This window comes from Astatotilapia calliptera, chromosome 20, assembly GCF_964374335.1.
Source record: "Astatotilapia calliptera chromosome 20, fAstCal68.1, whole genome shotgun sequence".
Taxonomy (NCBI): domain Eukaryota; kingdom Metazoa; phylum Chordata; class Actinopteri; order Cichliformes; family Cichlidae; genus Astatotilapia; species Astatotilapia calliptera.
The window spans coordinates 4,648,543-4,675,000 of NC_137441.1; the positions used below are offsets into that span (position 1 = coordinate 4,648,543).

Below are 26,458 nucleotides of genomic sequence, written 5' to 3' on the forward strand. Positions count from 1 at the left end.
TAGGGGACATTGCAAAAGTTTGTGGATGACGTGTTTGTGGCGATACTCAGTACAAAGCGTCCTCCTCCGATCGCCGTGAGGTTTTTCTTCGACTTTTTGGACGACATGGCTGAGAAACATGGAATTGACGACCCAGAAACTGTCCACATCTGGAAGACCAACAGGTGAGGCACACATCTGGTTATCCGATCGAGATTTTCAACTCCCACAACCCTCTCACCCCTTTCCCTCTCTCTGACCCATGTCTTTCTCCCTCCAGTCTCCCTCTTAGGTTCTGGGTCAACATCCTGAAGAACCCTCAGTTCGTTCTGGACGTTCAGGTGACCGACAGCATCGACGCCGTTCTGTCTGTCATCGCTCAGACCTTCATAGACTCTTGCACCACCTCTGAGCACAAAGTGGGACGGGTAAAAATTCTGTCTCTTGTTCAGCCTGGCTATGTATTGGTTTTGGTTTTTTGATTTTGTTTTCTAGGCTTCATGGTTACTTTTTCTCCAATCAGGACTCGCCTGTAAACAAGCTGCTGTACGCCAGAGAGATCCCCAGATACAAACAGCTGGTGGAAAGGTGAGACAGCTTCTTGTCCCCATTGTTTAACTGATAATGCACTATAGAGAGACTGTTTTTATGCTGTGGGGAAGATAAGATCTAATTTAGCTGATGATTCTTTGAGCCCGAGAGCCGCAGTACTGATAACCTTCTGTGTATGCGCTCAGGTATTACAGTGACATCCACAGTGCTGCGTCAGGCTGTTATCAAGAGATGAATTCCACTCTGACTGAACTTTCTGGGGTCAGTAAACACAGACTGAACAGAGCCTGAAATACTGAAATTCAGCTGTAAGAAAAACTGATGTTAAAACTGTCTTTGCCTGTCTGCCTCCAGAGTTTTGCATCAGAAATGAACAATCTTGTGGCTCTCCATGAGCTCTACAAGTACATCAACAAATATTATGATCAGGTAGTACACACACACACACACACACACACACACACACACACACACACACACACACACACACACACACTTGTTTTTATATCTCATTGGCATAATGCTTTCCCTAGCCCCTAACCATCAAAAATTAATGCCTAACCCTAACCCTCAACCTGACACTAAAACCACATTTTGAGTCTCAAACATGCCTTCAAACTCGTAGGAATGGGTATTTTGTCCCCGTAAGTGACTGTTGGTCTCCACAATTTTAGTAGCATGCAAATTTTCTGTCCTCACATAGATGTCTAAACATGTACACACACACACAGGCTATGGGCTGGTAATGGCTTGGATGCTATTGGGATGTAGATGGACGGATCAATGGATGGATACTTTAATACTTTAATTTCCCTTGTGGCATCAATATTGTGTTACAGCAGCAAGATAAAAATAAAAATAATGGAGTCTACAATAAATAAGCAACATAGTTAAAATAAAGGTGCCACCTATTAATGAGGGCCTTATACTGTGAGAGAGTGCTGCATGGTATTTATATAAAAGTGATAAAAACAGTAAAGAATGGGATCGTCTGACAGGCATTTTCACCTCTCACTAAATCTATTTTCAGCCCTGACTTTTTTTTTAAGCAACTGTAAGTAGATTACAGGTTCATTGTCAGGTTTACCTGATAACTTTTTTTTAAATAAAATAAAATAAAAAATAAATTATTTTATTTACAAGAAAAGAAACAGAACAGTAAATCTGATTTTATCTCAGCATCTGTTTCTAAATAAATCTAAATGTTGAAGTCAGTGTATCCAAGTAAGTCACGCTGCCAGATCATTATCTGTTTTTTATGATAATCTGTGAAAAAATAGCCATTTTATTTGTTTTTATTTATAGGAAAAATAAAATATAAAAGTAGTTCTGAGGGAAAACTTATCTTATACTACAATATGTGAGTCCTCCACAAGTCTTCTGATTAAGAAACAGTTTGTGTCTGAATAGTTCGTATAAAGTTTATTTACTGTGAACACCTGTAAGTTCTCACTTAGCACTTTAATTGCACTACAAATGTTTTATATACATTTGCAGTGCATTAAGTGTATTATATAAATAAAATACTTGGTAACAGGTGCACTCTGTTCTTCTGAAGAAATCACGAAGTATTCAGATTACATTGCATTTTTGCAATCCAGTGGTTAAAATGACAGATTACAATAAAAGAAACAAACATGTATTTGGTTATTAGCAGCTCTCTAGACTAATCTTACACTTCTGCACTTGTCCAACTCTCTGTACTGTGTCTACTGCTCAGATCATCATGTCTCTGGAGGAGGACAGTTCAGGGCAGAAGATGCAGCTGGCCTATCGGTTGCAGCAGGTCGCCGCCTTGGTGGAGAACAAGGTCACGGACCTCTGATGTGTTTTTATCTTAAATGAGGAGAGGAGGATGATGGAGGATGGGGATGAAGAATCATAAGAAACATCTTTACAAAGACTGAAGCAGTGGAAATGACTGGACTGCTGTGGCACTGTGTCTTCCTGCTGTGTGCATCTGTGTGTGTGTGTGTGTGTGTGTGTGTGTGTGTGTGTGTGTGTGTGTGTGTGTGTGTGTGTCAGGATATATGAGCTTTTATAGTCCGACTCAGGAGATCCTAGGTCTTTAGATTTCCTCACAGAGCAGCAGCACTGAAACTAAAGTTAAACTAACCTAAACCAAACCTGAAGCCGCATTACGCCGACTGACACCAGCCTATGGTGGAGAACGACAATCTTACCAATTAGATCAGGGAATATCACCATCACCTGCTGCCTTGCACTATGTTTCCCAGAGTTCCCTGCTGTTCTACTGTCTGTGAGTCAAAAAGCACAAGTGAAATACTCAGATTCTCATGTATTGATTATTGAGCTCCTGGTCGCAGACGTGCTGTTTGTAAGTTTCGCCTTTTCTACTGAAACCAGCAGCTCTGATGTTGCCGATCTGGGCAGAGTTTTAAGAAGCGCAATAAAAGAACCAAAATCAGGGAGCATTTAAACCACGTTTCAGCGTGACTCCAGTTTCTCATTAACAGTGACCTGCTGGTCCCAGTCCTTCCAGCCTTCCTCAGTTACAGGTGTGGGTCCAGACTGCTTCATCAATCTGTTTTGTATGAGTGCAGCTTTAGATTTAGTTTGAAACTAAACCAGCGAGTGCTGAATGTGACCAAGTGAGGATCTTTGTCAGAGATGAAAACAAATTCAATCCACATCTTTTTTAAACTGTGGACTCCAAGGAAGGGACTGCAGTGGTAACAGGATCCAGTGTGACAGTCCTCTCCTAGACTGTCCCAGACTAATGATCCAGTCTGAACTTTAGCTTTAAGAAGAGTGAGAGTTTGAAGCTTAGTCTTCAAAGTAAACAGGGTGTCTGCTTCCCAAAGCCAAAGTGGGAGCTGGCTCTACTTCTCTTTCTATTTTAGGAAACCCTTACTCTAGACAATCCTTTTGATTTCACCAGATGTGTTCAGCAGCATCTCTCCACTCTGATATGCTGAAAGGAAAAAGTACTTTTACCACTTACAGAAGTAGTTATGAATCAGGTGGGTGTCATGCATGCTCATACACACCACAATTGCAAACTTCAGCCACAGTCCTCACCCACATCAGCTGGTAGCTCAGCATGTTTTTAACTGCTTCAGCCTGCCCGCAGTTGCTTTGATGTGCAAGCTGCTTTGCAGCCCAGCTTCACCTTTCATGGTGCATCTGACTTCATCAAAGTGATATATCTTCACTGATGTCTGCTCTGCCCTGTGCTGGGTCTTTATCTTGCTCTCCCTGCCTATTGCTGATGTGCATTGAAGGATATGTGCTCTAATGTCATTTTATTTCTAATTGTTAAAGTTCATAGATTATTTTAATGTTATAAATAAACCCTTTTGAATTGTCTATTCAGAAGGGTTTATAACCGTTTTCCTGTAACTCCATAATGAAGCTAAGAAGCAGGTCACTATGGCTATTGTGTGCAAGAAACTTTTTAACTCTTTTCTCCTTGAAAGGAACCCTTGAAGCTCTTTTCTGTCTTGTTTCAGTCCCTGTTCCTGCTAGTACGTTTGCTGGAGCATTTTAGGTGATTGAAGGCTTCTCAGAGTGCAGCTGGAGCTTCTTAGGACCGAAGGAATTGAACAAAAGTCCAGCCTACGAATGACTGATGTCCTTAATTTAGACAGTATTGTGCAGGTGAAAGGAGGCAGTGGTGGAGACGGAGACTGGAGTCACACTGAATGTTGAACTGAAACATTGAAGTCGAACCTGCTGAAAAAACAATCTAAAATCTGTGGGAGGAGTTAAAGAGTGTGTGTGTGTGTGTGTGTGTGTGTGTGTGTGTGTGTGTGTGTGTGTGTGTGTGTGTGTGTGTGTGTGTGTGTGTGTTTGTGTAAGCGACATAAAGAGATAAAGAGTGGCTGTGTGCTAGCTAGTTACTAACTTATTGTGTGTACATACTGTAAGTCCTATTTATACTTATTTAATCCCAGCTGTGCCTTCACTCTTGCAGCTAGGTGGCACTGTCTGTTCTGACAGCAGCCTTATTGATCACGTATCCCCCTGCTCATTGGGAAAATAAATCAGTTTAAATGCTTAACTTGTATTGAACCAGGGAAGGAAAAACAACAACAGCAACTTACACAAACCCTGACAATATGCCAGAAGAACCCACCCCCACCAAACACAACAGAGTAAAGCCACAAACCCTGAGCACAAACAGCACGTACCACACTGTGCTCGGCTGCTGTTTCAGGTCACAGATTGTGGCGATTGTAGCTTCCTGTTTTTCTCTGCTTGGCGTGTATGTCCCCCAGCATTTCTGCTGAGTTGCAACTGTTAAAAATGTTTTTTATCATTAGGTGGACGCAGTGTACTTCAAGAACGAAGCTACGAGTAACTTGAAACACTGGTCCAGGTGTCGTGCCACGGTTGTTACCGACTGCTGCCACATCCATTGTTATGGTAGCCGTTTTCATCTACTTTAGATCTGCTGAGCTACACGTGACAGGTATTAGTTTACAGCTCTGATATCAGATCTGCCCGAATCTAATGAGTGAAGTTTAAGAGATCGAAGGCTCATTTTTATTACCATTACCCAACACACGGTGGTAAAAGGAAATTGTAGACGTAGCTGCTGCATGCTACTAATGAAAAAAGGATGGGCGATGAATTCAGCAGCCTGAAGAAAAGAAAAAAAAGGAAGAAAAGAAAGAAATCTGGTGGTGCACCGCTGGATCCTCCTGCATTGCTTGGCAGATGGCAGCAGGGTGAACAGGCTGTGGATGGGGTGGGTTTTATCTGTGCATGTATCTCACCAGTATCACTTTTACTGGGTAGATGGATGCTGCTGATGCCCTGCGTGGTTTTAATCACCAACCACAGAGCTTTCAGGTCTTGGGCTGTTCACATCCAGTACCACATTTTAAATCTATGGATGCTTTCTCGTTCTCATCAGTATTGTAATGTTTATAGCACAAAAACGGTCGGAGCCCTCGAGGATCCGGACTCACTGCACATACCGGGATTAAAGGGTCGTGTAAATTCCAGATCCCGGTTTAAAGAGTCGACATCTCTCGGGATATTTGGATTCTGCTCGACGTCACAGCTGGGTCTTCAAGGCAGCCATGATGTTTCAGCTGTTAGTGTGTCGTCTTGGTCTTTGTGGATGGTGTTGACGACACTGGGTGCGTGCCCCCGGTGTTTATGGCCTCTGGCTGGACTGAACCTAGCAGGTGGACTCTGATGATGGTCCCTGCTACTGAACTGAACCAAACCAGAGACCTGAACCAGATTTTGCTGACCCAGTTCTTCCTGCTGGACTTTTCTTCTTCTTCTATTTCTGACTCTGTGTTTTGCTTGTGTGCTTTTTGAGCCTGTGTTTGACCCGTAGTTGTAGTTCTTCGGTCACAATAGATTTCTGCATGCGTGTGTTGATGATGATGATGATGCAGATGCAGATTTATGGTGCTTCTTCAGTATAATTTTCTTTCTTTTGTTTTAAAGGTGAGGGGCGGGGCTTAAAACCTGCCTTGTCAGTGATGATGCGCATGTCACCTGATCTCTGTACAGTTTGATCCTCAGCTCTAATTGGTTGAGCTCTGTTTGTTACGAAATTGTTTTTTTTTTCTACTATAAGGGAATAAAAAATAAATAAAAGAAACTTTAAGGGTTTGTATAAAAGAACTCCAGGATCAGTTGTTTCTACTGACTGTGTACAGTTTGCTAACAGTGTGTAAATGTGCCTGTAAATACCTGTCTGAGGATGATGATGATGATGATTCAGTCTGCAATGGAAATGTGCTTTTATTGTGAAAAGGCAGGAGGCCAAACACAATTTGTATCATGTAAAAATAAAGTTATAATTTTAACAGTTCTCAGCTGTGCTGTGGCATCTCAAACTTCAGTTCTGATGTCATGATGACATCATTTCTCACGACATCATCATGAGAAGTCTGGATTTTCTGTTTCCTGGGGGGAAACGAGGCCCTCTGGACCTGTAGCAAAAAACATTTTTCCTTCTGGATTATTTTTATCATGTTTTTGACGAAAGAGGTGAGACAGTATGTTTGGATCTTTTTATGAATCGTAATAAATCACCTTTCTTTAGCTCCTAGGGTTGTCACAGCCCCATGACCCACTTTATAGCATCAACCATTTTGATTTCAGACCATTGAATGAGCAGCAGCAGAGATGTTGGTGTTGGAAAAGTCACAAACTTTTGCCATCTCTCTCTCCTGTAGTTTGTGTTTTGCCCTTGGTCTCCCTCTGCTCCAAAGAGAAGGAAAGAATAGTCAGGACAACAGGCTTTTTACAACATGAAACCTTCTTCATCTCTTTCATTTTCAAGCTTTTCAAATAAGATATGAAGTTCATGCATAAGTTCAACAAGAACAATCTGCAATATTAACTCATCTGCTTGCTTTCCTGGATGTTTAGCTGCTAGTCACTACCATTTTCCCATGCTGTCAAACTCCGTACTGGCATCATTACACCAGTCCAGTCATCTTCTTGCCGCCTTCTTTGACCCAGTCAGCCGCCACTCTGCATGCTTTGAAGAAGAGCACTGAGATACATTCTCCCTTTCAGACTCTCCTTCCCATCTTCACCTCACCCGAGTTACTCACTCCATCCAAGCCTTCATCTTAATCTTCACCACCATCAGGACCTAAACTACGGGGGTCCTGCCCTAAATCCTGTCCCCGCTGGGATTCCATTCTGCCATGATGGGTCATCAGAGTCCAGTGGCCAAATAGATGAATTAATTTCTCTGTCTCAATAGATTTTGTTCAGTTCTTCCGAATGATCTCTCCATATTGAAATAATATTTGGCACAGCTGCAGTGTGCATCATTTATTGTTATATTATTGCCTTATTACAGCTGCTTTTATGATCTCACTTGTAACGGAGATTATGGTAACATATATTACAATATTTCATATTGAACCTTTATTTAAATTCATAATAAGGCAACGTGACAAGATAGCATACCTTTCAGTTAAACAAAGGGCAGTAAGAATGTGTCATCATTCTCAAAAATATTTGAAACTACTTCTAGAGAAAAATACTTGTGCTAATATTCCAGCTGTGTGTGTGTGTTGGCTCTTATATGTGCATCATCAACTTGAGCATGGCTCACAGAGATCAATTTCCCGTCGATGAGACAAAAAATGTGAGAAATGACGAAAGCCCTTTGATGAATGTAAGCATTTTGTGTGCACAAAACCCACAATATACAAGTTCTTGAGCTGAATGCATCTGAAATCTGCCTCAGCATCAGCTCTGCTGCAGCATATGCTGGAGGAAAATGAAGCCTGCCATCCTGCTGTGATTACAGATAGTGAATTAACCACATCCCAGCACACATAGGAGAAGTTTGCCTTCAGCACTTTATGACAGCAAGAAGAAGAAGAAAAGCTTTCTGACAGATATTCTTTCTAAGCTTGCCTAACATGGTCTATTTTAACAGAAACCACAGCCAAGGAGTTTTGTGGCTTAAACCTAAACGGTTTAATGCATATATTCCACCGTTTAATCTCAGCAGTCCTGCAAAGTGCTTAACAATGTGTCTCGCATTCACCCATTGACAGGAATGCCATGAGAAAGCAGCATCGTGCTCAAGGACACTAATAAATAAATAGAAATAGTAACTATGTACACATGTATCCTATCCTGGTCTCCAAGGTATTACCCAACATCAGCATCAGCAGCAGATTCAGCTTACTTCCTCTGACTTCTCTGACGTCATTTTTGCACATGAACAATAAGAATGGGCACTGGGTTGTTGCTGTTTTGTTATCACAGACACCCTAAATTACCTTCTAGATTCGCCACTGCTCCCAGTTTAGCTCGTGGCCGGTCACTGCGCATGCGTAAAGCCCGGTGTCCGGTGTCAGGCTGTCAGCAGCTGTTGAGTCCATGAACGGCAAGACCGAGACAGCGAATTAAACACACCCAAATAAAGCGTGCGGACCAGGTTCTGGACCGGCTCAGAGACGAACAGGTCGGGGCGGATTCAGCAGGACCAGCTGGTGATCTGCAGCTGGAGCTAACGGAGCTAACAGGCTAACTGACAGCGGACCGACAGCTCTTATCTAACGGGCTAACGGACAGGCCAGCGGCTCGTGGTAACCACGCTGCACCGTGCGGATCCGCCTCGACCCGATCTAATTTTTGGACTTTCGGAACCTCCTGCAGCCGCATTGTTTACGGAGTCCAGCGGCTGTTTTTTTGTGAAGCTCGACCGGGTCGAGGACGCTCGAGAGCCGTCAGAGCACGTCAGCCCGGACAAGATAGACGCTCTCTGACCGGTTCGGACTGGGGACCGGGAGCCGAGATGCTGATAGGTAAAGTAGACTGGATTTAGTTCGGTGTTACAGCTCGATACAGTTGGAGTCAACGCTAACATGCTAAGCTAGCTCGCATCAGCTTGAGGTACCAGGCTGTGACACACACGGACTGGGGTTTCGGGTTCCGCCAACTTCAATGCCAGACTCCATTCGAAAAATGTTGTATTTAAGGGTTTTGCCTCTTTATCAGATAACTGTCGAATTCACCGACCTGACTTACGTCTCAAATTAAATAAAAACGTCTGCTGATAAATTCGGCACACGATTGAGCCTCCAGGTGACACTTCATTAACTCAAATCTCTAATGTATTCCATGATTGTCGCCTCTACACCACCCCATCCCGGGTTCAGGGTTATGGAGAACAGGATCTTTGGAGTTATTGTTTTCGGTCATAAACGTGCAGTCTTGTGTTATATGTTTTCAGGCCGTACTGCAGGGTTGTGTCAGGTTACCATCATCCGGTGCTGTTTTCTGTTTTAATAGTTGTGTAGGTGCTACACAACTATTAAAGATCCCAAATTTAAGAATTTTATGAATCGTGTTTGGTTCGTGTTCTACTGTTTTGTCGTGAATCTAGGGAATATATGCATGACAGCTGGTTACAATGTGTTGGATATTTGTAGCAGTGATGTGTGTGTACTATGTACTGTTTTCTTGTATTTTATTAATTAGTATCAAACATCAGAATAAACAGTAACATGTAATCTGGCAGTTTTACATCTTTATGCAAATTAAACTATACAACATACAAAAGATTACTTTTTGTAAAATGCTGGTAACATAATGCTAATCTAAATTATCTAATATTTATGGAACAGACTTGTCAGAGTTATGATAGTGTTATTTTAAAGTATTTTGATTATTTATTTATGATGATATTTTTAACAGGAAGGCTCACATCATTGGATTTTCACATTATTAATGGTGTTTGTTATGTGATTGAACCTTGTGTTAATGATGTATTTTAAAGACGTTGTTCCTCCTCTCAGCAGCAGTCGGTGCCGGATCCGGAAACCCTGCCGGCACGGGCAAGAAACACCGCCGCAGAGGCAAAAAACACCGGAGAATTCGAGCCGAAGAGAACCGGTAAGAAACCAGCAGAGACTGTAGACAGGATCAGCTGCTTACCCCATACACAAACTCACAGGCTAAATTTAGAGGCGTGTCTTAATGTGAATGCATGTGGGTGCACTCCAAGAAAATTGGTTTTAACTTCCTGTGTGTCACCTCCATTCATTTAGAGCATTGATTTTTACTCCTTAATCTGATTTCCTGATCGCGTCATATTAACAAGTTCTGAAAGTTTGAGCTCATTTATCTTATCAAAGAATTATCTCTGGTGTCTTAATGAGCTTTCACTTTTTCTAATTTGTGTAACTTTAAAGTTCAAGATTGCTTCATAAGATAAGATTGCTATTATGCTTTAATATCACAGAAACACATTAGAACCAACCTGTTCATTTTTCCCCTTGTCAGAACTTAACCAGCATCTTCAGCTGTGAGGAAACATTTTTAGATTTTCTTTATTTCTGCATGAAAGTGACGTTATACAAGTTCTAAAACTAGACAAAAATAACCTAACTAAATGGATAAAATGCAAATATTGTCATTTGTTGTTGATTTATTTTCAGAAAATGACTCAGTATTATTTATCTGTGAGGGGGAAGGTGAAAGTGTGTGAGGGATTAGCCGTAGATTTGAAAATGAACTTGTTATCAGATGTTTTTTATTCAGTGGGATTGCAATCAGGTGTGAGTAAGCCCCGCTTTTTCCCTTGCAGGTCATAGATCTATCAAAGTGTGGTTATCATAACCCATGTTAATGTTAATGTTCATAAGCGTGTCATCACTGCAACGTCGGTGCACATTCTCCACACATTATGTGGAGGAAACAGAAGGCTGTTTGAGCAGTGCTTTGTAAGTGGATGAGCCTGTTACAGAACTTTTTAGGTTTAACTTTGAAGCATCATCTGTAGAAAAAGGAAAACACTGCATTTCAGCATACGAACCTAATCCCATCTGTGAAACATGGTGGCAGTAGTACATGGTTTGGGCTTGTTTTCTCAATCATGTCAGCAAACTTTGAAGGATAATTTCAGGAAACCTGAAATAGGAGAAAGTCGATCATGCACCAAGAAAATAAGCATCAGCATACACACTGTTAGTGCAAAGAATGATCAGAGAATAATGGAGATGGCCGTGAAATAGTCTGAAGTGAGGCGTTCACGTCAGTTACATGAGCTGAAGTTTGGACTAAAAACTCCTGCAAGCCGGTGTGCAGGACTAATCAAGAGTTATGTTTAGTTGTAGTTATCGCAGCATCGATGGGTTTGCACCAGTTATTGAAGCACAGGTTAATATTGTCTCCCTTTTATTTTTATGTAAATAAATCAACAGCTAAGACCAATATTTATGTTGAATTTGGTTAATATGGTTCTTATTTCTACCTCTATGACATGTTTGTGCAGAAATATAGAAAACTGCAGATCAGCTGTACCAGAGTAAAGCTCTGAGTGTACAGACAGCCTTTTTTTTTTTTTTTTTTTTTTGCACTTTTGTCATCTGTTCTTTCTTGTTTTGTTTTGTTTGTTTTTTTTACAGAAAATAAATCTTTTGAATCTCTGCGTTGATGGTGTTTGAAATCCATCACAAAAACAGCCTCAGCACACTCTTTTTCTTTTTTCCCCTCTGCTCTGCTCTCGCGGTGCTCTTAGACCATCTCTGGGAACACTTCTGTGCTCTTCACTGGCACCTCTCTCTCACGACCACTTAAATTCAAGAAAGGTCGTGACTTACAGTATCAACACTGTAGTTAAGGATAGAGAAGAAAAATTTAAAGAAGATGGTTTTTGTAACCTAGCAACAACAATCTCTCTCGCTGTGGACACGGACCCTAACAAAATGAGTGCAACATCTGCACCTGAGTGTTTCTGTTCTGCTAATATCCAGCTGTTTATGTTTATGCAGTTTAAGAAGCCCCCTCAGTCCACACATCTAAATGTGGTCTTTTAGCTCCTGTCTCTTTAAGACCACCTTGCCCAAAAGCCCATTTTCTTCTGATTGGCCAACTCCAGGAAGCCTGCTGAGAGGCAGTACTCGTAGTTATCAGGGGTACTCACTGATATCTCACAGTGTATGATAGTCATTGTCATTGATCATGGAACCATACGTTACAAACTGGGCATCAGGTTGTGTTTAGTGAGACTTCTGTTGAGTCGACCCCTGCTGGTCATTAGAAAGAATGCAGGTGAAAGTACTTTACCTTTTCACACTGAGGCTATCGAGTCACTGGCTGTTTTGGAGACTACACAGAGCCTCGTTCACATGGCCTCCCAACCATTTACCTTTGACTTTATGCCTCTGCAGGTTTAAACTGAAGAACAGCTACCACGTCAAATGTTTAGTATTTTTACTCCTGAGCTGTAAAATGCTGACGAGGTGTTGTTGTCACCGTCCGGGGCAGGCAGCCGGTGTTGATACCCAAGTTTGTGAATGTGATAACTAAAAAATGAGGTGACGTAGTAGCACCTTAGGTGTATCGAGTTCAAATCTCAGTGATCTTGAACTCGAGGTCAAGTTTTCTGAATATCTTGTGAATGTAATAACTCTATAACAAGGTGATGTATCATTTAGAAATCGATACCATGGGTGTGTCTACACAGAGGCTGAGCGGTAGCACTGGCGGTTGGCAGTAGTTTAAATATTTGACAGGGACAATCAAAGTTTTTACTTGTGCACAGAAGGGGAAAGTCTCTGTGGAGCCATCCAGCCTGCTGTCTGCTATCTGCTACCTGGGTCTGATTGAAAATGAGTTGATTAGTAGGTGCTGATTTCCATGCGAAGTATTTGGAGTGATGGAGAACAAGCTCAAGTTTTTCAAAGTTTGCTGGTAGCTTTGGTTTTTCAGGTAACTGAAGAAACAGTAATACAGACGTTAAGACGAAGCAGATGTCTCCTTTCATGGTTCATGGTTGGCATTGCACTGGCTGAGTAATGACCTTTAATTTTCCATGACTAAAGAGCTGCCTGCCAGACCGAAGTGAGGGCATCAACACATGTGACAGTTAACTCAATCAGACTGGGTATTTACTGAGTTTAACTGCCCACGAATGAGGACTGACAGATTTCCAGTGAAAGTTTTGAGCTGTGAGTCTTGTCGATAAACAGCTCGTCACATAACGACACACAAAATGTCAGCGAAACAGCTAGCCTGCTGCAGGCTTCCTGCTAAGCTAGCTGCTGTCCCGCTGACAGAAACAGTTTTGGTCTCAGCCTGAAGACACTCAGATCCAATAATAGAACCGGAGACTGAATTATGATCCCACAACACACACACACACACACACACACACACACACACACACACACACACACACACACGTGCGCACTTCAGTCTATTTCAGTACAGCTCAGGCAAACTTCAACAATGTCCATGACTCAGAAATGATGGAAAGCAGCTCTGTGTGTGTGTGTGTGTGTGTGTGTGTGTGTGTGTGTGTGTGTGTTTGTGTTATTTGATCTCTGCAGGTTGTCTGTGTCCAGAATGAGATAATTACTGAGCTTGTAACAGTCCACAGAGCTAAGGGTTTAGTCTTTTTGTTTGTTTGTTTTTGTTTTCAAAAGTTTTTAAAATTATTTTTACAGAAACAAACAAAACAAACTGCTTGTCTGATTCCACCCACGGCAGTTTGTACACCAGCAAACAAACACACACACACACACACACACACACACACACACACACACACACACACACACACACACACACACACACCTGCTTCATTTCAAAAAGCACAAAATAAACTTCTCCAAATCTTCATCCGAATGTCAAAAAGAGTCCTTCGACCTTCATATTTTACTGTCCGCATCTTTGTTGTGTGTACGAGGTTTCACCTGATTTGTCGTGTGGTCTGAGAGTTCATATTCCTGAAACGTTTCCAGTAACTTTTTGACATTTCAGCGACTGAGGTTCATCCTCGTTGGTTTATTTTCTCCCAGATTTAAAGGAGCTTTTCAAATTTCTTTGAAGTAGTCTTCTTACACATGAGTTACTCCCTTCTCGAAGTCTTTTAATCTTTCCACATGGTTGAACACTGTGAAATTATCATTATTATTTTTGTTATTATTGTATCAACTGGGGTTCTTCCTGGCTAAAAATGTGCCTTTTGATTGCACTTAAGCACGACTGGCCCCCTGGTCGTACATAAAAGCTGCATAATGATGAGACACAGAGTCTTTGTTACTTTATTCGACTGAAATCTCTGCATTTATTGGTATTTTTAGCCCTTTGAGAGACACAAAGGCATTTAATTTAAAATTTAATTAAAAAAGTAGTTTTTTTTTGTCACTGTCCATTTTTGACTTTTGGTGGATGAAACATTTTATAAATAAGAGAAATCCTGATCGGGCTCACGTAGCTGCCACTTGTGTGAGTTTATAGCTTTCCCCTGCAACCCATGTCTAAGATTCACAGCTGAATTATCTTTAATACTTTTGTCAGCAAACTAAATGTCTAAAAAATGTCCCCATAATTCTTGCCGATTATGAATTTTCTATTTTTTATTTATTTATTTATTTTTTACTGGGAGTTTTCTGCCCTGTATTCTCAATCCACTCAATATACTCTACTTTCTTTTACCATCAGGTCTGATGACCTCTGTAACCTTCAGACTCTGGATGCTGACAGCAGGGTACCCACAGCACTCCCACAGACTGCTCTGCCACCCCATGAAAGCACTCCAGACACAACCACGCCGCATGGAAACGCGTTAGCATGTCCAGAAGATCCCAGAAGCACTCCAGACACAACAACACTACATGAAAACATGTCAGTATCTCCAGAAGATCCCAGAAGCACTCCAGAAGTAACCATACTGCACAAAAGCGCATCAAAATCTCCAGAATATCCCAGAAGCGCTTCAGACACAACCACACTACACGAAAACATGTCAACATCTCCAGATGATCCTAGAAGCACTCCAGAAGTAACCACGCCACATGAAAACACCTCAGCATGCTCAGAAGATCCCTATGAAACTACCACGGCACCCCACCAAGAACCTCCACAGGAGCCCATACGAACACCCCCGTTAACCACTGAAATCACAGCGCTGAATGCTCCCCGTACGCCGTCACCACCTCCCCTCCAGATCTCATCACCATTTCTAGGCACAATAATTTCCCCCGAGGAACCCCTGGTACCTCCTCAAACTGCCCTCAGCAGCTATAAGTTTTGCAACCGGTCACCTCCTGCAGCTTCTCCACATTCTCCTCACAGTCCCAGCCAACCACTGCCAACTGTTACTCAGAGTAATAATACCCAGGATTCCTCCAGATCGCCTCACAGAACTCTTCAGTCCGTCACAGCAGACGGTCAAACAGAGCTCTACAAATCGCCTCCTACCTCACCGCACACGGTTACCCACAATGCCTCTAAGTCCCCGTCGGTGTCTGCTACGCATCCTGCCAAAGCTCCTCCCACTCCTCCATTAAGCCCCTCCCAACCCGATCCTTACCTGCTTACCTCAGTGACCTTTACGTCCAGTGTCTCCTCCCACCTGTACTCCCCCCTCTGCTCCTCCTCCCCCTCTTTCATGCGCTCTCTCGACTCTCTGGGACCTCCCATTAGCCTTCCTCCCATGATGCCAACGGCAACCCATCAACTGACCTCACCTCCTCCAGCTATGACCCCGCCCCCTCCAGAGTTAACCCCACCCCCAGCCCAGCTGCTGGGCTCTGATGATGAGGAGCAGGAGGACCCGTCTGATTACTGTAAAGGTGAGAATTTATCAGAGAAACCTGCAAGAGTAAAGATCTGTCGTGGGTTTAAAATCAAATAAAAGCTCTGGTTTCTTCTCTTTCTGTGCGCTCCAGGTGGATACTACCCTGTGGATATTGGCGATCTGTTTAACGGGAGGTACCACGTGGTCAGGAAACTAGGCTGGGGACACTTTTCCACCGTCTGGCTCTGCTGGGATCTGCAGTACGGCACACATGATGTTTTGAAGACAGTTCGTTGGCTTTTTGCATGGTTTCTGTTGTCACATGATCTGAATCTGTGTCTGATTCAGGAAGAAGCGTTTTGTGGCGCTGAAAGTGGTGAAGAGCGCTCCTCATTACACTGAGACGGCTCTGGACGAGATCAAACTGCTGCGATGCGTGAGTGTTTGCTCTCTTATGCTTTCTCTAAACAACGGCAACAACGTGGGCTGTGGCTCAGGTAACCAGAGTGTCTGTCGGTCCCTCCAGGTGAGAGACAGCGACCCCTCTGACCCCTACAGAGAAACCATCGTCCAGCTCATTGATGACTTCAAGATCTCTGGAGTCAATGGAGTGCGTATCCTTTAACCAAGTTTTCTAATTTCTTTTTTAAAAGATTTATTTTTCCATCTTTCAGAATGACGCTACACGCTAATTAGTGATCAATATAAAAAATGACCCCCTTGTTTGTAATTTGAAAGTTCAGTCACTGCTGTGGAGCTAGCTCCAGCATTTCCCATGTAGCTTTTTCATACTGGAAAGCTGACCAGTCGCTGTTGTTGTGATTCATTGAATCATTCAGCGGCTGTGCCACAGTCTGGCCCTGCAGTGGGACAGACATGAAGACCTGTGTTATCCTTTCATTGTCTGTGGATATACACCACAGTGTTTCGGATCGACACAATCCTGAGCCCTGTTACTGCAAATGTGAAAAGTCACAGGTCTTTCGTTGCACAGTTGTGAACAGGAATCCTTCCTCTTCGCCCTTAAGGTCGGCAGATTAAAGACATCGAGAAGAAGAAGAAGAAGAAGCTGAGAATGAATTAAACTCTTTGCTGTACTTTCCTGATTATTATCAATTAAGAATTTTTATATTTGTTGAGGTATTTTAAGGTGGTGTTGTGTAAATCTACGCGGGCTGACGACATCATATCAAAGCAAATCTGCTGGTTCTGTTCTGGAGATTCACCAGCACACGAAGAACCGGTTAGCGAGCCGCTATACGAAGCTCAGCGAGTCTGCAGAGCAGGACAGATCCATCCGTGAAGGAGACTTGCTGGAGAGGAAGCTGATTATGTTTTTCCATTCGTTTTTACCAAGTAGACTTGGTACTTGTGTGGTACTGTTTAATAATTAATTTTAGAAAGAGTGGGCTGTTAGTTTCCTCAGCCGTTCTCAGATGTCTGTATGGTTCTGGAAGTTTTGGGCCACCAGCTCTTAAAGTGGATCATCAAGTCAAACTACATGGGACTTCCTCTGGCCTGTGTCAAGGCCATCATCAGACAGGTAGCGCATGCAAACACAGATCTATACAGTATATATACAGTGACTTGGACTTGCTGACCCGCATGGACTCGGCTGTGCGCTTGCAGGTGCTGCAGGGTCTGGATTACCTCCACACCAAGTGTAAGATCATCCACACTGACATCAAACCAGAGAACATCCTGCTGGAGGTTGATGAGGTTTACGTCAGGAGATTGGCAGCTGAAGCTACTATCTGGCAGAGAGCTGGAGCCCCACCCCCTTCTGGATCATCAGGTGATCAGCTGCTATGTGATTGGTCGGAACTAGGAAGCGTTAGTGTCTCTTTTTAAGTGTCAGGAACCTGCTAATGAAGCTTTTGTCAAGTGTTTTCCAATCAAAGTGAGAAATCGATCAGTGAGCTCAGTGATCAGTGACAAACAGAAATGTTTAATGCTAAGACGTGTTACATACAGTTACTGGGAGCTGTGGTTTCCACTCCATCCAGAGAGACATCTACCTGCCTGTCTGTCTGCTTTCTGAGCTGTCTCCTTCTCCTTTCTTACACAGCTCTAACTGCACTGTTTCTCCTGTCTCTCTGTTTTCCTCCTTTTCTTCTTCCTGTTTCTGCCGTTTCCTCCCTGTTTGTCTGTCCCCGTGTGTCTCTCTCTCTAGTTAGCACGGCTCCCAGGGATCTAGAGGTAAGTGTCCAGATGTGATGCCTACTGTATTCAAGTGCAACCTCTAAACACCTAGGTCAGGGGTGGCCAACTCCAGGCCTCCAGAGCCGGTGTCCTGCAGGTTTTAGATGTGTCCTGGATCCAACACAGCTGATTCAAATGGCTAAATTACCTCCTCAACATTTCTTGAAGTTCTCCAGAGGCCTGGTAATGAATTAATCATTTGATTCAGGTGTGTTGACCCAGGGTGTTATCTAAAGCCTGCAGGACACCGGCTCTCAAGGCCTGGAGTTGGCCACCCCTGACCTAGGATATCTTTCCTTTATCTGGCTTCAAATACCCTAAAATCATCAATCAGGCTAAGCAGTCATGTGGAGATTATCGGCTTGATACCTTTAGTTAGAATCACCACAAACTCCAGTGGCAATTGTTTGGCAGTATGTAGTCGACTGAAAACATGGAAAGGTCTACTAGCATATTTTTATATGCAGGTATAGTGTAAAAAAGCACTGTATTGATGTGTGAGTGTAAAACAGTGTGAGTGGCCAGTAAAACTGGAAAGCCCTGGAACCAGTCCTGTTAAAACCAGAAAGAAAATCAGACTGTGTGAATTATTAGACTGATCGGTATCACCGTTCCAACACTGAGGCACAGCAAGATCATTTTTAAAATAATTATTCTTCAGCTCGTGTTGAAATGGGAGAGCAGGCATATACAAAAGTAATAAATGTAGAAGCTCCCTTATTCATGAGGTCGCCACAGCAGGTAGCTTCACACCAGGGACCTTTTGCATGTTACACTATGGAGCCACAAGTAGGTAAAAAGTTCACAATCAACCTGGTAATACGCTGGTGTGCAACTAAAAGGGTTTGCTGTTTTTATATGGAGCAAAATGGCTCTAAGATTACTTGCTGCTAGTGGGACAGAAATTTAGGCAGGAATTATGTTTTCACTTCTGCTGAGTACTGTATCTCTCACTGAAGCTAATCAGGAATGAAAAATTATTTGGGTCTCAAAAAACTGGAGAAACTCCTTCTGCGAGCATTATATGTGCTGCATACCTGCAAAGAAGGGGTGGGGAACTCCAGCCTCGAGTCACCCTGGGTCAACACACCTGAATCAAATGATTAGTTCATTGCCAGACATGTTGAGGAGGTAATTTAGCCATTTGAATCAGCTGTGTTGGATCAGCGATATATCTAAACCCTGCAGGACAGCGGCCTTCGAGGCCTGGAGTTCTCCCACTCCTGCTCTAAGGTATCTCAAACAGGATAAGTTATCCTGCTGCTGTTCTCCCATAAGAACTGCGTTTGTGACACTGAAAAGATGAGTTCAAACCTGAAGTTACCTCACTCAGCCTCAGATCCTGCCTTGTAGTGCAGGTATCAGATACGTTATAGCTGTAGTAAACTACTGCAAGCTGATTGGCCGAAGGTCAAGAAAAGGAACTGTGTGCATGGGTGTGTGTTGTCAGTAACAACAGGCGTGTGTTTGAGCGTCTTGATTACAGAAACATAAAATTGTTACTGTTGTTGTTGAAGCCTCACTGTCCTGCTGCCTGTCTCGCCCTGTGTGCGCGCAGATCGGAAAACTGTCTAAAAACAAGAAGAAGAAGTTGAAAAGAAAAGCAAAGCGACAGCAGAAGTTGTTAGAGGAGAGACTGTTTGATATACAGGTACAGTAGCACTGCAGTAATAGTACTGTGAAACATGCTGCACCAGTCCTCCAGCAGTACTGCAGGGTTAACTCTTCTGTTTGTGTGTTCAGAGGATGGAGGAAGACGATGGTGTGCTGCAGGCTGAGGATGCAGACAGTATCGGTGAGTGTGACCGTTAGTAAAGGCCGAAGTAGAATTTGTTGTCTAACACAGTATAAATACGGTGTTTCTTTGTTCTTAGGCTCTCTGGTTGTCAATGGCAACACGTCCTGCTCTATAGCCAATAGCAAAACCAGCCCAGAGTCCAACTGCTCTTGGTTTGAGGATGGGTGTAACGGCCACGCCCCCGGACGGTTCTCAAGTCCCGCTTCTGGCCTATCAGGGTTCTCCAGCTCAGTGATGTCAGCAACGTCTGAATCTGCACTTTCTACTCAGTCCGGATACTCGAGTGGACGAGAAGGTTGGACACGCTCACACGTTTCAATTTAATACTTCGCCTTTATTGTTTGTAGTTTGTTTTTGTAGCAACTGAGAGATTTTTGGCCCATTCTCCCTAGAAAGACTTCCAGTTTTATATTTCACTACTATCTTTCTCACACTGCTCTAAGTTATTCTACAGATTTTAGGATAAAGAGCAGGTTCTGATCAGGGGACTGAGGACCAGCCCAGGGAGGCATCCCCTACAATGATATGATGATGAAGCAAAGGAGTTGTTCTACTCTTAGCTCCTCCCACAGATCTTTCAGAGGAAGCTGATTTGTGCTCCTTGTATCAAAGGGATCCTCAGACTCAACAATTCAGACAGCCCACTGTCCCCAAAATTCTATCCAAAAATGTTCTGTACACAGCATAAGCTAACCACACTTGAAGGGACTTCTTCAGCTCAATGGTTGGTTAGGGAACTCTGAACTGGAGGTGGAACGTGGCCCATTTGTACTCTGAGTCCTGTAATCTCTGCCAAATGAAAGTTTAAATCTCCTGGACTGGGACCTCTGCCAAACACTCCCACTCCACCCTCGCTATATGCTTTAGTATGCCAGACATGCTCCCCCACCTCATGATCCTACTCGCCGCCGAGTGGTGATCTTTTGACAGTTTGACTCGTCTTCATCCAAACAGCTGAAAGAGTTACAGCCACAGGTCCGATGATGCAGTCAGAAAATCTAGAATTGAGTGGCAGCCTAGGATGTCCTGTTGCTAACTGGACTCATGATGAACATGCTAATGCTCAAACATGGTGTTATGGGCAAACTAATCCAATAATAGAGCACCACCACCCCGGACCACCAGGTTTGTCCACGTGACCACTGAAGCCACCCAGCAGAAGTTCTTCCAGCACCTCACTCAGTGTCTGCAAATTAGCCAAATCCTTCTAAATCCTGCATTAACACAAACAGCAGTTAAACCAATCAGGTTTAACTGATTTTCCTTTTTTTAAATTTCAGCATTCAGCGCCTCCGACTTTGTCCTGAGTCCTCTGGATTCCCAGAACGCAGACAAGATCAGAGTGAAGATCGCTGATCTGGGAAATGCATGCTGGGTGGTGAGAATCCTTTTTCACGGTCATCTCTTCCTCTCGTTTATTTTCCCGTCAGACCAATCAGACGGCTCCTCTCTCTTTTCCCGTCTTATGTCTCTTTTCCAGCACAAACACTTCACAGAGGACATTCAGACCAGACAGTACAGAGCTCTGGAGGTTCTGATTGGAGCAGAGTACGGACCCCCGGCTGACATCTGGAGCACTGCCTGCATGGTACACGTACTCACTGGTGCAAAATACATAGACATGCTTTACATGCGGGATTTTCCCCAGTCTGACTGTTACAGCATATTCATCAGACCATTGTTGTATGTAGCCATTAAATATTGTCCCTGTGTATAAATAAATAGGCCTTTTATTTCGAAAGCAATTCCCTAAAATAAACGAGATGAGAGCAGTGGTGTGTGTGAAACAACTCTGCCTAAACTCTGCGTTTTATACACGGTCCCTGCACGATCCCATTTCCAAGTCATCTGATCTGGATAATTTGATGAAGATTGTTTTTTTTTCAAGGTTGATCTGACAGATTGTTTATGAAATGCAGTTTCTACCCATCTGGCAACACATAAAAGTTGCTGATCTGTGTTTTTCTGTTATTCTGACTGGTTTGAGGGTCACACAGTAATGGGAGTGTTGGCTGTCACTGCACAAAATGATGCTCAGAAGAGATTTTGCAAGTCTCAGATTTGGTGTGGTGGTGTCAATTCAGTTCAATTTTATTTATACAGCGCCAAATCACAACAAAAGTCGCCTCAAGGCGCTTTATATTGTACAGTAGATACAGAGAAAAACCCAACAATCATATGAACCCCTATGAGCAGCACTTTGGCAACAGTGGGAAGGAAAAACTCCCTTTTAACAGGAAGAAACCTCCAGCAGAACCAGGGTCAGGGAGGGGCGGGGCCATCTGCTGCGACCAGTTGGGGTGAGAGAAGGAAGACAGGATGAAGACATGCTGTGGAAGAGAGCCAGAGATTAACAACAGATATGATTCAATGCAGAGAGGTCTGTTAACACATAGTGAGTGAGAAAGGTGACTGGAAAGGAAAAACTCAATGCATCATGGGAATCCCCGGCAGCCTACGTCTATTGCAGCATAACTAAGGGAGGATTCAGGGTCACCTGGTCCAGCCCTAACTATATGCTTTAACAAAAAGGAAAGTTTGAAGCCTAATCTTAAAAGTAGAGATGGTGTCTGTCTCCTGAATCCAAACTGGAAGCTGGTTCCACAGAAGAGGGGCCTGAAAACTGAAGGCTCTGCCTCCCATTCTACTTTTAAATACTCTAGGAACAAATGGGAGGGAGAGCCTTTCTCTTTTCAGAAAGACATCTACTTTGATAAAGTCTACTCTCCTGCTGTGTAATCAATTATTGTAAATGTTATCAGGAAATCATCAGACAGGAGAGGGTTTTCAGGAAACACTGTTAAATGTTCAGTTTCTATGCCATATGTTAAAACAAGATCTAGAGTGTGATAAAAGGGTTTTTACATTTTGAGAGAAGCCAATTGAGTCTAATAACAGATTAAATGCCATGTTGAGGCTGTCATTTTTAGCATCTACATGGATGTTAAAATCACCCACAATAATTATTTTATCTGAGCTGAGCACTAAATCAGATAAAAAGTCTGAGAAATCAGACAGAAACTCTGTGTAAGGCCCAGGTGGACGATAGATGATAACAAGTAAGACTGGTTTCTGAGTTTCACAGCTGGGGTGGACGAGGCTAAGCATCAGGCTTTCAAATGAATTAAAAGTCTGTCTGGGTCTTTGGTTGATTAACAGGCTGGTGTGAAAAATTGCTGCCACGCCGCCCCCTCGGCCTGTGCTTCGAGGTTTCTGGTAGTTAGAATGACTCGGGGGTGTTGATTCATTTAAACTAACATAATCATCCTGCTGCAACCAGGTTTCTGTAAGGCAGAGTAAACTGTGTAAACTGTACTGCGAGCTCGGTCCTGAGACGTTTTGCTTTAGGCAAATTTAAATTCACTTGGTATTCTTATAGGTGCAGGCAGCAGACCTTCTGATTGCGTGCACTGATCTATGCAGAGAATGTACACACCGCCACCCGTGTGTCCTTCATCTGTGTTTCCCTGACAAGTTATTGATGTGTGATTCAGTCAGTGGTCACATGACTAAATGAAACATTGATTTTGGTGTTTCAGGCGTTTGAGCTGGCAACAGGAGATTACCTGTTCGAGCCCCATTCAGGAGAAGACTACACCAGAGATGAAGGTACTACTGCACAGCTGGCAGTACACTCAGCTGTACCACCCACACACACACACACACACACAGTACTGTAGTGTTAGACTGACTGTGTTTACACTACCTCAGTGTGACTTTTCACTGTGTGTTCAGATCACATCGCTCACATCATCGAGCTGTTGGGGCCGATTCCTTTGCCCTTCGCTTTGTCTGGCAGGTACTCCAGAGAGTACTTCAGCAGGAGAGGTGAGACAGTTTACCTTCAGTGATCCTAAACTGTAGAGAAAGGAGGGGAAAGTTGGAACTCTTGTTGCAGATGGTAAAGCTTGTCCTCCTTATTCAGTGAACCTGGTTGTTTTTAAAACCAGATGCCTCACTCTTCCTGTCTCAGGTGACCTGCGTCACATCTCCAACCTGAAGCCGTGGGGTCTGTTCGAGGTTCTGCTGGAGAAGTACGAGTGGCCACTGGACCAGGCGGCTCAGTTCAGTGACTTCCTGCTGACCATGTTGGAGCTGCAGCCTGAGCGTAGGGCGACGGCGGCGGAGTGCCTGCAGCACCCGTGGCTGCAGACATAGATGCGCACGCAGCCTCAGGGGCTGCACGCAGAGACAGTCGGCGGTCGGGGAGGGTTGGAAGCGTCTGTTGAGTTCACATAATGTGGGAAATTGTTATCTTGATCATGTGTCTGCGCTGATTCCTGAAGTAACTGGATGATTGATTGGCTGAGGCTGGATCCAAACTGAATCGGAGTCCTCACGTCTCATATGTGAGTATTTTAATATGTTCAGTATAATTTCTGATAGAAAACTCCAGTTCTTCCAAGTTTCTCTTTTTTTCTACATCGAACTTAAACCTGCGTCTCCTGCTGACTTGTTGTGGGACTTCCTGTGCTTAAATAAGAGTCAGGTGGACTTAAGTCCGAACAGGTGATGCAGCAGTAAACACAGCCTGTTTCTAAAGACCAGTTTAACCAACATGCAGTCTTTATTGATGTGTCCACTGAAGCGAAATAAGCTGTACTCTTCCTCCTTTGATCTTCCTGTGTTGATTAAGTTTGACTGTGCGGAGGTGAGTTTTTTGCCCTCCCCGAGGTCAAACGTCAGCGATCAGGGCCGTCCTGCTCCTAACTTTTATCAGCCGCTCGCAGACGTTTTTATCTCTTTATGCACACCTCACAAAAGTCTGCATTTTTGCAGGCTTTGCTTGAGGATATTAGCGTAGTGTTGTGACGTTAAATATAGTTTTAGTGTTAATAAGCATGGGAAATGACGTTTAGTGTGTTGGTTTGCGGCAGAAGGAAATGCAGAACTGAATCAGAGCACATCAAAGTTCCTTATATTAAGAATTTTTAAAAAATGTAAATTTTAATATTTATTAGTTACGTTTCATTCACTGTAAGCGAACGACACCAGTGAATGCCAGTGAAGTGTGTGAGGGCGTTTGATGAGCGAGAGGATTTTGTTTTGTGTGTTTGCTGCGTTGGCACCTTTGTGTCGACTTTACTCCAGAGTTTGGATCTGTTATTAGTCACAAAATGACGGGAAAATTAAAGCTGGGCTCACGTCCTAACCTGCTTCATCCTTGTCTGTCACTTTCAGTAAAGCAAGGATATCTCTGCTCGGAACCTTTTGCCATTGCTGTTCTTCCTCCCGCAGTTTTCTAAGCAATCCACTGCTTTCAGCCTTTTTTATTTTTATTTTAAATTAAATATAAAACTATGCTGAAATGCTACAATGAGCCTAGCCGGTGTTGACGAAGCCTTACGGTGGAAACATTTGGATTCAGCCTCAGTCTTCTCACCTCTGCTGACCTTTGGCTCGGTTGAATGAGCGAGTTTTAAGTTTCCTTCCTGCACTTTGTCTCTGTCCCGGTCACTCGGCTGCATTTCTCTGATTTCTGCTGAGTTCATATTTAACTGTCCCTTTGTCACTTCCTGCTGAACCTGTGAGATGATGACTATTGATTACTGATCAGAGACTTCTAGGACTCGTGAATCTCCCTGATGACTTTTGTTTAGATGAGCACACTGTAGCTTCCCGACAACAGTTGACCCCCACCCACCCACCCCGCCCACACTGACCACAGTATTATTGATGATGGTATTGATCTTTGTAGCTGAAGGTCAAACCGAATTGTCCTCTGATGACCTCTGACCTCCCCTGTTCACCTGCCCTCACCTCTTTCTATGTTCATATGATAAATAGTGCCTTGAAATAACCCCACCCCCTCCTCCCCATCACATTGATATAATAAGGTTGTTTTTTTTCTACATGTCAGTGTGGAATGTTTCTTCTGTGAAAATAAAGATGAACGAACACTCACCTGACTTTTAGTTGAAGCTTTATTGATCACTTGCAGTATATGCTGGGTTACTGCTGTTTATCACCTCCTTTATATGCATTCATTATTTCATGGCTAATTCTTCTGACTTTTTAAAATCAGTCATTAGAAGAAAAACCTGAAACTGAAGACGTTGCCTTTGATTGAAGCCGTTCTCACTGCTTTATAACCTCCTGAGATGACGAGAGACGTCTGCTTATTTCACTGCATCTGCTTAAATTGAAGGGGAGCCTGCTTTTCAACACATAAATCAGTGTACAAGAAGCCGGGGCTGATTCTGTGTCAGAGCCGGATTTAGCTGCTGATGGGCCTGTGGCAGAAACTGATCCTGGGAAAACACCACTTGCAGCTGCATTACATTCCAACTGTGGTGGGCTGGTTAAGGCCTCGCTCACACAGGCCCAGTGACCGATCAGTGACCCCCCTCCCTATTTAGGGAAAAACGTGTATTCCCCAGCTGGTTGGTGAGAACTGCAACTGGTTGCAGGGAAAGACACGGGCCAGAAGTTGCTGTGAGTAGTTCAACTACAGGTGCCTGTAGACTAAGCTGCTCGTGTTCACTCAAAACAATGCTTGCATTTCGAGCAGACGCATTTGCAGTAGACTCTGCTCGCTGCTAAAAATATATATTTTTCCTTTAATGCAAAGTCAAGCTGCACAGAGCAAATAAGGAGAGCAGGAGTTCTGGCACATAGAGGCAGTCTATATTTCAAATTACGACCCCACGCAGACTGAAATTCCAGCTGAGCGAAAGCTTGAACAAAGCTGTCGGACGTGAACCTGGTGTGTTCCCGTAGAGAGGCTCATCAGGTCGATGTCATCCATGCAGTGGTGCACAGCACAGAGGACCAGTTTCTTAAACACAGTATGAAGCCGTCGGCGAACTGTTCTTGAGCTAACCTGAAGGCCACATAAAGTTTGGAGGTCTGTAGCGATTGACCCCGCTCTGATTTTACCACCTCATGGCTGAGTTGCTGTCATTCCCAATCACTTCCACTTTGCTATAATC

At 43.4% G+C, this 26,458-nt stretch overlaps 2 protein-coding genes and 1 long non-coding RNA gene across 5 annotated transcripts in view; 2 read left to right on the forward strand and 1 right to left on the reverse strand.

Moving 5' to 3' along the window:
- The window catches only part of plxnb3 (plexin B3), a 29,233-nt gene extending 22,902 nt beyond the window's left edge, over positions 1-6,331 (forward strand). Inside the window, exons 33-38 of the mRNA XM_026155157.2 lie at positions 4-164; positions 260-407; positions 503-567; positions 717-792; positions 886-960; positions 2,252-6,331. Coding sequence (XP_026010942.2) covers positions 4-164; positions 260-407; positions 503-567; positions 717-792; positions 886-960; positions 2,252-2,356 — 630 coding nt within the window. The 3' untranslated portion in view covers positions 2,357-6,331. The remainder of the gene's footprint in view (positions 1-3; positions 165-259; positions 408-502; positions 568-716; positions 793-885; positions 961-2,251) is intronic.
- On the reverse strand, positions 6,023-8,409 carry LOC145423108 (uncharacterized). Its single transcript, XR_013904218.1, has 3 exons — positions 8,274-8,409; positions 6,556-6,723; positions 6,023-6,452 (listed from the first exon to the last, which is right to left on the reverse strand). It is a non-coding gene; the product is annotated as an uncharacterized LOC145423108 (long non-coding RNA).
- The window catches only part of srpk3 (SRSF protein kinase 3), an 18,885-nt gene continuing 738 nt past the window's right edge, over positions 8,312-26,458 (forward strand). The window contains exons 1-17 of one of the 3 annotated variants that reach the window (XR_013904216.1): positions 8,312-8,801; positions 9,795-9,891; positions 14,449-15,581; positions 15,678-15,786; positions 15,875-15,962; positions 16,053-16,140; positions 16,963-17,069; positions 17,156-17,321; positions 17,700-17,725; positions 19,287-19,379; positions 19,472-19,523; positions 19,603-19,821; positions 20,807-20,904; positions 21,007-21,114; positions 23,066-23,135; positions 23,262-23,354; positions 23,500-23,875. Coding sequence is in view for 2 of the 3 variants with exons in the window: in XM_026153732.2 (XP_026009517.1) it covers positions 8,792-8,801; positions 9,795-9,891; positions 14,449-15,581; positions 15,678-15,786; positions 15,875-15,962; positions 16,053-16,140; positions 16,963-17,069; positions 17,156-17,321; positions 17,700-17,725; positions 19,287-19,379; positions 19,472-19,523; positions 19,603-19,821; positions 20,807-20,904; positions 21,007-21,114; positions 23,066-23,135; positions 23,262-23,354; positions 23,500-23,684 (2,742 nt within the window). In the remaining variant the exon portion in view is untranslated. Of the gene's footprint in view, positions 8,802-9,794; positions 9,892-14,448; positions 15,582-15,677; positions 15,787-15,874; positions 15,963-16,052; positions 16,141-16,962; positions 17,070-17,155; positions 17,322-17,699; positions 17,726-19,286; positions 19,380-19,471; positions 19,524-19,602; positions 19,822-20,806; positions 20,905-21,006; positions 21,115-23,065; positions 23,136-23,261; positions 23,355-23,499; positions 25,431-26,458 lie in introns of those variants that run through there. The other 2 variants (XM_026153732.2, XM_080295272.1) reach the window with 2 other exon arrangements.